The sequence below is a fragment of the Sapajus apella genome, unplaced genomic scaffold (assembly GCF_009761245.1).
Source record: "Sapajus apella isolate SASKATOON/1434 unplaced genomic scaffold, GSC_monkey_1.0 scaffold218, whole genome shotgun sequence".
Lineage (NCBI taxonomy): Eukaryota > Metazoa > Chordata > Mammalia > Primates > Cebidae > Sapajus > Sapajus apella.
Genome location: NW_022437158.1, coordinates 274674 through 285583, shown reverse-complemented (window position 1 = coordinate 285583; position 10910 = coordinate 274674). Strand labels below are relative to the sequence as shown.

The following is a 10910-nucleotide window of genomic DNA, read 5'->3' as shown; positions in this document are numbered from 1 at the left end:
TCCAGCCTCCCGCCCTGTCCAGCCCTGGTCTACGTGTCCAGCCTGGCATCTACACTTCCGGCCTCCTGCCCTGTCCAGCCTGGTGTCCACCATGTTCAGGATTACCTTCTTTGTGAAAAGGCTGGTTTAAGGAAGAATCTGGGCTTTTCTGAAATGCCTGTCAATCTGACTTGAGACCCTTGACTCTCAGAACCCCACAGTTCTCACCCTGTGGTCTCAGCTTTTCTCTGCGGTAGAATTCAGAGAAGGGAGTGGAGAGGACAGGGGACACAGGACTGGCCCACAGCCGTAAGAGTACAGAAAATATGAACAAAGAGCCTAGGGCCCAAGAAACAGAGGCCAAGACACGGTGATAAGGAGGACAAAGAAGGCCCGTGGGTCTTCATACAGTGAAAGCACAGCTGTTTCCCCCTGAGGCCTGAGGTTTCTAGAAATCTACCACTTGTTCTTACTTTTCTAGTATCAGCAGTAAGGTGTTCAGAGAGTCTCCCAAGGACTCTGCACCTGCTTTGGCAACAGTTAGGGGAAAACAAATTCTCAGCTGGAGCTAGAGAGAGAGGTAGACCAGGAGTCCAGGAGTCTGAAGAGCAGGAGCCGGTGTGGGCAGGCAGGAAAGCCTGCGACAGTCCCTTGCTGCCCCTCGACTGGCACCAGGCGCTTTCTAACTCTTAGCCTCTCAGCTCCCTAAACAGCTCCAGTCACCAGCCCGGACCTGTGGCACCGGAGGTACCCTAACTCCAACTGCCAGACAAAGCCAGGCAACAGAAGGAAGCTAAATCCATACCAGTGCTGCAGTGGGGGAGCACAGGCCTGATCCCAACCATGCATGCTGGGCTCTGAACACACCATCTCAGAGACCAAGTATACAGCACAGTTCTTCTCCAAACAACAGAGAAGTATCCTTCCCAGACTTCACAAGTCAAGGCCTTTAGATGAGTCTGCCGGGCACGGTGGCTTATGCCTGCAATCCCAGCACTCTGGGTGGCCAAGACGAGCAATCGCTTAAGCCCAGGTCAAGACCAGCCTGAGTAAAACGGCAAAAGCCTATCTCTATAAAAAACACAAAAATTAGCTGGGCATTCCAGCATGGGCAACAGAGCAAGATCCTATCTGAAAAAACAAAAAAGAGTGGGTCTGGAGTCCTGCCCGTCATTGACAGCACTGCAAACTCTGACCCCACTCATGCGCACAGCACGGCAGCCGCTGCATGTCAACCCACCTTCTTCGCAGCAGCCACCTTCCACCTCCTCTCCTGGGCAAAGTCTGTGGCCATCCACTGCATCTCCTCCAGCAGATAGTCCCAGTGGGATTTGGGGCGAGGGGCCTCCTGCAGCTTTGGCAGACGCCTCTGGGACCACAGACCTGCTTTCCTCAGCTCCGCAATGCGCTGATGCACCTGGTTCTCCTGTGGGTGATACATGGTGGATCGTGGGGTCGGCATGTGATCAGTGTGTTCCACCAACTCAGACCCCAGAAATCTGAAGCCCTACTGCGTAAGAGGCTCACTTAGGCACTAAGGAAGCGGGAGAGCTCAGGTCCCAGTTTAATATCAAAGGTAAGACTCGGACACAAAGGTCAAAGTGGTTCTAGAAGAGGTCTAGGAGCATGTGACCCTCCCAGGAGCCTTAGAAGAAGCTGGAGCAATAATCCTGTCCCATCTCTATGAAACAGGCTAAAACTTTAAAACCTCATGCTTCTACCAAAGTATTTACAAGGGAAACCATACGATGCCTGGAATTTGCTTCTGAATAATCTGGAAGGGAGTGGAATGGATGAAATGAGACTAGCTGCCTATTGATCACTATGATAAAATCAGATAATGGGGAACATGGGGTTTGTGACACTCTATTTTGATACACGTTTCTTTTAATTCCCCGAATGCAGTGGAACAAAACAAACGCTTAGTCATCCAACCCAAAGGAAGTGCTAAGGGCTAGGCAGTGACTCTTAAGGACAGGGCTGCAGACCGGGGGCTTCAGGAGCATCACAGCCTGCAAGGCACCAGTGCTCACGCCTGTCCCTCTTAGCCTCACCCCAACATATCAAGCTCTCCCACCCCTCGTCTACTGCCTCTATGAAAGCAGCTCAAGACTACAGACTTTACCACAAAAAAAAAAAAAACAGACTTTCTCCATGAGTCTGCTTCCAACAGAAAAGGTTAACCCTTGGTTTTCGACTTGTCTCTGCACTTCCCAAGCCATGGTTAACTGGCCAGGCATTCAGTTTCATGCTATCACATTCTTGACAATTCAAACCAAATGTGTGGCTGGGCCTGGTGGCTCACGCCTGTAATCCTAGCACTTTGGGAGGCCAAGGCAGGCTGATCATAATGTCAAGAGATTAAGGCCATCCTGGCCAACACAGCAAAACCCCATCTCTACTAAAAATACAAAAATTAGCCAGGTGTAGTGGCGGGCACCTGTAATCCCAGCTACTCAGGAGGCTGATGCAGGAGGATCACCTGAACCCAGGAAGCGGAGGTTGCAGTGAGCTAAGAGAATACCACTGCATTCCAGCCTGGGCAACAAGAGCAAAACTCCACCTCAAAAAACAACAAAAACAAATGTGCTTCACTAACTGGAGTACATCTTACAACTTTCTTAAGCATGCTTACCAGAGTGATTTGCTCTGTCAGCGTATCCTGAGAACTGTCTTGGGACGAGGTGGCATTCTGAGCAGGGCTCTGTGGTTTGGAGGGGGCAGATGCCGCCACCCCTGGGGTCCGGGAAGTGACTGGAGACAGTGCCTTGTTGGTTGCTGAGGAGGGTCTGTTTATTGGAGAGGACCGAGCAGGGGAGGGTCCTGGGCCACAGCCACTCACAGGTGCGAGGGACGAGGTAGATGAGGAGGTGGGCAGAGGCCGTGGGCAGGGTGTGGCAGGGTCCACAGAGAGCCTTGTCGATGCCACTGTCTAACAGGCAGAGCACAAGTGGAGCAAGGTGAAGACAAGATGTCAGGACAGGCCATGGTGCCAAACACCAGAGCACCCACAGCACCAGAGACATGCGCTGCCAGTACCTTCCTCTCCACAGCAACGCGAGCAAACAAATCACATCACATCCACAGCCCAACATTAATGTGTCCACAAAAAAAAAAAAAACACATCCTTCTACTTCCCCAAAACCTAACAGGAGTTTCCGTTATCAACTACCTTTAAGCCATGCCCAGTGTTCATGCCTGTAATCCTAACACTTTGGGAGGCTGAGGTGGGAGGACTGCTTAAGCCCAGGAGTTTGAGATGAGACTGGGCAACAAAGACCCCGTCTCTACAAAAAAATTAAAAATCAGCCAGGTGTGGTGGCATGTGCCTTTGATCACAGCTACATGGGAGGCGAGGTGGCAGGACTGCTTGAGCTTGGGAGGCTGAGGCTGGAGTGAGGCGCAACAGAGCAAGACCCTGTCTCTTAAAAAAACAAGAAAAAGCAAATTCAATGTGCTTCTCTTCTGGCAGAAAAGCTGCAAGGGTTAAAAAGCCCTACTTAGGCCGGGTGCAGTGGTTCACGCCTGTAATCCCAACACTTTGGGAGGCCAAGGTGGGTGGATCACCTGAAGTCGGGAGTTTGAGACCAGCCTGACCAACGTGGAGAAACCCTGTCTCTACTAAAAATACAAAATTCGCCAGGCGCGGTGGCACATGCTTGTAATCCCGGCTACTCAAGAGGCTGAGGCAGGAGGATCGTTTGAACGCAGGAGGGGAGATTGCAGTGAGCTGAGATTGCACCATTGCACTCCAGCCTGGGTGACGGAGTGAGACTCCATCTCAAAAAAAAAAATAGTAATAACAGAGAACTATTATTATTGTCACTCTCAGTACCAGGGCCCTCTCCCTACTCACCAATATGCTGTGCGAAGGGCATGGTGTCATTTATCTCTTTAATCTGCCCAGTAACTCTCAGGTAGGTGGCAGCGACCCATTCTACCAGTGTGGAGACAAATACTCAGAGGTTCTGGGGCTGGCCACAGGTAACATGGTGGTGAAGTGACGAGCAGGGCTTGACCCTAGCTCCCTGTGAGTGCAAAACCACGACGCAAACCACCCACCAGATATGCTGGGTGCCTGTCTTGCTGCTTTGGGGATGCTGTGTGCTCTGAACTCAAAAGCTTCCCAAGTAGCTGGGACTACAGGTGTGTGGCACCACACCTGGCTAATTTTTGTATCTTTAGTAGAGACAGAGTTTTGCCATGATGGCCAGGCTGGTCTCAAACTCCTGACCTCAGGTGATCCACCTGCCTCAGCCTCCCAAAGTGCTAGGATTACAGGCGTGAGCCACCATGCCCGGCCCAGTTCTCTACTATTTCAGTGAAGATAATATTACAGAGCCAAATAAAACTATATTGTGGTACTGAATTAACTAACTGTTCTAAAGTGGGGGAGCAAGCTACTAAGAGAAAATACACAAATGATAGTGTGGTGGGATACCCTGTCTAACACACAGGCAGCCAGCCAATCTTGCAAACCATTTTTTTTTCCTGTATCTCTTCTCATACCTGTGGCAGGGACGAAAGCTGAGAGGCCTGCACCTGCGCCTTCCCAGACGTGGGAACGTGGAGGGCCAGCTGTGCTGGCTGTGAGGGAGGGACGGGGAGCTGGCTGGTGGGGGGTGCAGGGATGGGAACACTGGGCTGCTGAGTCTTCACCGGGATTTGGAGCTGTGTCTGGGCCTCCACCCCTTGCGGCTGCTGTGCAAACTGCAGCGCAGAGGAGAGGGCTGCGGTGGGAACGCCAGCTGGGGGCAGCCTCCCAGGCAGCTGAGGCAGTGGAGTATGCAAGCTGGCGGCGTTCTGCACAGGAGGCCCCGTGGAGGGGTCGTACTGTTGCTGACTCTGCCTCTGTCCAGTGAGCTGTGCAGCCTGTGGCGTGGGGGGCATCCCTCCTGCAAAATAAGAAAAGTGCCAAGAGCACTGATTCCCAAGTGTGGCAGCTTTTACCAATGAGTCACAAGGAGATGTCTGACACCCCGGTGCTTGTCCAAGACCCGCCGCACTCACACAGGAGGTTGGCCACAACTGAGCACACACAAAAGGAAAGAGAGGCACTTGACCTTTGCAAGTCAGCTTCAAGCAAAACAAGCACCAGATCACCGCAGGGCACCCCCAAGACAGCAGCAATTAGAAAAAACACAGGAGTAAAAACTGTTGAAAGACACAATGACAATGCGGCATGTGGCTCCCATTAGTGTGGCAAGAACATGTCTTCAGGGGGTTTGCATACGGTATCAACTGGGACTCAGAAGGATCCCAATTTCAGGCACCCACTGCAAACACACTACCTCCACTGCCCAAGTTTGCGTCTGGTGCTGGTTTCTGGAACCGCAGTGCACTGACTGCTCCTAGCTGGGAGCGGCTCTGCTGCTGGGCCTTACCTTGTGCAGTCGGCATTAGCTGCTGAAGAGGAACGCCTGCATCCGCCCCCGGGTGCTGGAAAACTACCCCTTGGTGACCCACGTCAAGGCGAGGCCTCTTAGACTGCTCTAGAATAATTTTCAAAAAAGGTGCAGTTTGATGTAAAAATAAAACCAGAGAAATAGTAGAGAAAAACATGTGTGTTTTTATCATCTTTGAACAGGGAAGCCTTTCTAACCACAAACTAAAATCCAGAAGCCATAAGAGATAAGGCTGATGAACACAATTTCTTATTAAAATGTTGCCAAATAAGAAAAAGCATCATTAAAAGGCCAAGGACAAGCAACAACCTGACAGGCAACACTGCAACACGTGTGATGGACAGAGGTAGACTAGCTCAGCACTTGGAAACCACAGGCAAACATGAGAAGCGTCACTAACAGATGGACGAGATGGGCAGGGCGTGGAGAGCGGGCAGAGGGGCAGACGCACAAATGCCCAAGACACAGGGAACGATGCTGCACGGCGTGCTCAAAGCTAAAGAAACCCATATCAAAACGACAGAGTTTCCACCCATCATATCAACGAGCATTAAAAGACTTATACCTAACAAAATCATCAAAATGTGAAAGAACCAGAAATTGCGGATGGCAGTGAAAGCTGGCCCTGTCCTTTTGGTGGGCAGCCGAGCACCATCATTAGCTAACTATACCTGTGCTTTGATCTAGCAATTTCATTTCTAGGAGTTTTTCCTTTAGCTATATTGGCAAACAGTTGGGCATGGTAGCTCATGCCTACAATCCCAGCAGTTTGGGAGGCTGAGACGAGAGGATCACATGAGCCCAGGAGTTCAAGACCAGCCGAGGCAACGTAGTGGGACTCTAACTGTACCTAAAATACAAAACTAGCTGGGGATGGTGGCACGCGCCTGTAGTGTCAGCTACTCAGGAGGTTGGGGCATCAGCTTAGCCCGAGCCTGGAAGGTAGAGGCTGCAGTGAGCCATGATGATGCCATTGCATTCCAGCCTGGGTAAGCCCGATCCTATCTCAAAAAATAAATAGATAGATAGATAGATAGACAGACTGACACACATGTAGGAAAAAGAGAAGACTACATGTTCAGTCCTCAGTTCACTGTAACAGACAAAAGGTGGCGCTAACAGATGAACACTGACAAGGATCTGACTGATAAAGAACCAACCACCCCACTGAGAGAGCAGTTATGACTTGAAGAGATGGCCTCTTCAGTTAATATTCTTAGACATAACAACATATATACGTTTTAGTCTTTTACACAAAAATATATTGTTTATTATTCGAAAAAAAAAAATCAGCTTAAAAAATATGACAACTTCAGAAAGCAGATGATTTTTTGTTTAATCACACCATGGTGGCTCAAGAGCCTACAAATGCATACAGAAAACCAAGACGGAATGCTCCTGCTCAACTGAAAAATTTCTCACTTCAGGACACAGAAAAATTCACAGAAACATCGTTCAGTTCATAATCACTGAAAGAAAAATTAATTTTCAAAGTAAAAAGAAACCAAGTTTAGCAACTGCTCTTCAGAAACTTGTGGCAAGTCTACCTCAAAGCCCCGAGGAGAGGGGTGTGCTCCTGAGGCCACACTAGCCGTGCCCTGACGTACCTGCCACACCTGCGGAGGGCATCGCCTGCTGCCTCTTAAACAGATCCGCCTCTACTGTGCTTCCGGCCCCTGCTACCAGGCTCCCTGCGAGGGCTTGCTGCTGGGAAAAAAGATGAAAAAAAATGAGATTTTGATCACTGAAGCCCATTACAAGAATAAACCCAAACTATCATAATTATCCCAAACATCAACCTCATTCCTTTTTAATAACAGAAATGTTATCTACCCCATGTCTTTAAATATACATCTGTAATGTATACTTATGTATAATAAACAATTAAAAGTTCTAACTTACCTCTAGAGGAAAAAAGACTTGTAAAAGATGTATGATTCTGGTTTTAATGGAATTTCAAATCAATGCAAACTTACAGTTCTTGGGAACCTAACTAGCTTAGCCTATGGGATGACAACAGAAGGGTTAACGCTGGGAAACATGAGTTTCAGTTCTGAGACGAAGCTCAGCCGACCCGATCAGTCACACTGCCCAGCATAACCTCACATCCAAAAACATCAACTAATAAAAAGGCTGAATTGTCTTTCTACTGAAAAATGACATTAAAGCCCCAATTAATAACTATCTTATTAACCTGGATCTTTAAAATGATGTTTTTATAGCTAGCATCCTACTTGATATATAAATATGAGACATATAGAGATATAAACAGTAGACGTTATTTAAAATGTTTAAAGTGAAAAAAGCCATCACTAGGCGTGGTGGCTTATGCCTGTAATCCCAACACTTTGGGAGGCTAAGGTGGGAGGATCACTTGAGGCCAGGAGTTCAAAACCAGCCTGGGCAACACAGTGAGATCCTGTCTCTACAAAAAAATAAAAATTTAAAAAGTAGCTAGACATGGTGATGCACACCTGCAGTCTGAGCTACTCAGGAGTCTGAGGCAGGAGGATCACTTGAGCCCAGGAGTTTGAAGCTGCAGTCATCTAGGACTGTGTACTGCACTCTGCCTTCCAGCCTGGGCAACAGAGCAAGACCCCATCTTTAAAAAAAATAATAAAATGAAAGAAGGCAATCTGAAAAAGTGACATGCTACATGATCTTAACTCTATGATGTCTTGGAAAAGGCAAAACTAGAGAGACAACAAAAAGATGAGTGGTTGCCAGGTGCAAAGTGGCGGGGGGAGATGAATAGGCAGAGCATGGGAATTTTTAGGGAGCGAAACTATAGTACTATGCTAATGACATGGCACTGGAGGTTCACGAAGTGCAACAAATGCACCATCTGGTGGGTGACACAGACATAAGGGAGGCTGCGCATGTCGGGGGGCGTGCGGTATGTAAAACATATGTTACTTCCTCTTAATTCTGCTGTGAACCTAAAGCTGCTCTTACAAAATCATCTTTTTAAAAAGTTTACATGAGAAGCTATTGGCATGTTATTTTACAAAGACAGAAACTAGCCAACTCTGGGTCAGCACAGACTTAACCCTAGCTCTTTTCCATCTGGTTGCCATCCTTGAAGTTACAGTAAATGTGAAGGATTTAATTACTAGTTGTTAAATTATTCCTTAAATCACTCAATTATATTCACTCTACTTAGTGAATATACATATTTTACATTTTAAATGTAAAAGTTACAGATACCTAAACAAAGTATTCAGTGAGAGGGAGCTATGTGAACCAACTGGCACACAGGGGCCACCGCACAGCCACCACCAGCCATGCCATAGACTGTACTCACACGGGAAAAGGCTTAGGAAGAGCTACTAAAAGGAAAAATCTGCCACAATACAGCATATGTAGCAGGATGGCACTGCCATTTACATTTAACCAAGATGGGGAAGGAAAGCAGACAAAAGGGACAGAGGTGACAGACACAGAGAGGGAGGGAAGAAAGGACAGATGCTTTGGAAACAATGTCCTGGAGTGGTCAGCTCTGGGGCAGCACCACAGGAGACACGATTTGAGTGTGTGCACTTCTGTATTTTCCAAATGTTCTACAATGAGCATGGATGGCTAATATAATTTTTAAAAAGAATATTTTTTAATAAAAGAATCTGACAAAAGCCTCTGTGTCCAGTAATGGCTGAGTACTTCCTATCAGGTCAAACAAAATCCAAATAACCATCAACTCTAGATGAAATACAAAAAAATATGAAAAGGTGGGCAGATGATACAGGAAGGGAAATGATACTTGCACGAAGGGAACAAAACACAGCAAGGCTTCCAGTTTCATGGCATTTGGCACGAGGGCAGCCCCAGTCTGTGCTCAATGGAGCAGCTCAAACCCAAAGACATACAGCATCTCACTGGCTTGAACAAGAAGACAAAGAGCAGGAGACAGCTAGAAAAGGAGGCCCCAATTCTCTCCCTAACCTCCACCTACATCATGCACACAAAAAACAGAATCCAAGCAAAGGCCCAAGTACAGAACTGAGTCTTCAGGTACCTCCTACCACAAAGGAGAAAGACTGCACGGTTTGTTTTTTCAGAAATGGAGTCTAACTTTGTCACCCAGGCTGTAGTGCAATGGTGCGATGTCAGCTCACTGCAACCTGTCTCCCTAGTTCAAGCAATTCTCCTGCCTCAGCCTCCAAAGCAGCTGGGACTACAGGCACCCGCCACCACGCCTGGCTAATTTTTGAATTTTTAGGAGAGATGGGATTTCACCATATTGGCCAGGCTGGTCTCGAACTCCTGACCTTGGCATCCACCCGCCTCAGCCTCCCAAAGTGTTGGGATTACAGGCGTGAATCACTGCGCCTGGCCAGTGTGTGCAGTTTTAATTCAATAAAGTTAACTAAGTGTTAAAGCAAATCAATACTTTTCAGAAGAATATAACAGAACCCAGGGTTTCTACATGCCATGCACAATTGCCCAAAATCCAATTCAAAATTACAAAATTACTCCAAAATACAAACAAAAAACATGAGCCATATTCAGAAACCAACCTCAAGATGACCCACGTACTAGAATACGCAGGCAAGAATCTTTTTTTTTTTTGTTTTTTTTTTTTTGAGACAGAATCTTGCACTGTTGCCCAGGCTGTAGTGCAGTGGTGCAATCTCGGCTCACTGCAATTTCCACCTCCTGGATTCAAGCAGTTCTCCTGCCGCAGCCTCCCGAGTAGCTGGGGCTATAGGCGTTTGCCACCACGCCCAGATAATTTTTGTATTTTTTAGCACAGATAGGGTTTCACCATGTTGGTCGGGCTGGTCTCGATCTCCTGACCTCGTGATCCACCCGCCTCGGCCTCCCAAAGTGCTGGGTTTACAGATGTGAGCCACCGCACCTGGCCGCAAGAATCTTAAAGTGACGTTAATACATATGCCCAAGGACACCGGGTGCAGTGGCTCACGTCTGTAATCCCAGCACTTTGGGGGGCCGAGGAGGGCGGATTACAAGGTCAAGACATTGTGATCATCCTGGCCAACATGGTGAAACCCCGTCTCTTACTAAAAACACAAAAATTAGCCGGACATGGTGGCATGCCCCTGTAGTCCCGGCTAATCAGGAAGCTAAGGCAGAAAAATCACTTGAATCTGGGAGGCGGAGGTTGCAGTGAGCCAAGATTGCGCCACTGTGCTCCAGTCTGGGTGACAAGAGTGAGACTTCATCTCAAAAAAGAAAAAAGAAAAAAAAATAGCCTATGTTAGTGAGTATATGGAGAAAGGGGAATTCTTGCACACTGTTGATGGGAATGTAAGTTAGTATAGGAACTACAGAGAACAGCACGGAGATTTCTAAAACACCTAAAAATAGAAATACCATACGATCCAGCAATCCCACTACTGGGTAGTTATCCAAAGTGGAAAGAAATCAATATATCAAAGAAATACATGGCACTCCCAGGTTTATTGCATCACTATTCACGGTAGCAAAGACATGGAACCAGTCTAAGTATTCATCAACAGATATGGATAAAGAAAATGTGATACACACACACACACACACACACACACA

The 10910-nt window shown here is 47.6% G+C and overlaps 1 protein-coding gene across 12 annotated transcripts in view; it reads right to left on the bottom strand.

Moving 5' to 3' along the window:
* Positions 1-10910, bottom strand: part of EP400 (E1A binding protein p400) — a 128388-nt gene that overhangs the window by 92497 nt on the left and 24981 nt on the right. For 7 of the 12 annotated variants that reach the window (XM_032270874.1, XM_032270875.1, XM_032270882.1 and 4 more), the window contains 5 exons: positions 6992-7088; positions 5364-5471; positions 4489-4874; positions 2615-2911; positions 1220-1405 (listed from right to left, as the gene is read on the bottom strand). In XM_032270874.1, the coding sequence (XP_032126765.1) occupies positions 1220-1405; positions 2615-2911; positions 4489-4874; positions 5364-5471; positions 6992-7088 (1074 nt within the window). Of the gene's footprint in view, positions 1-1219; positions 1406-2614; positions 2912-4488; positions 4875-5363; positions 5472-6991; positions 7092-10910 lie in introns of all 12 variants that reach the window. The other 5 variants (XM_032270877.1, XM_032270884.1, XM_032270878.1 and 2 more) reach the window with 3 other exon arrangements.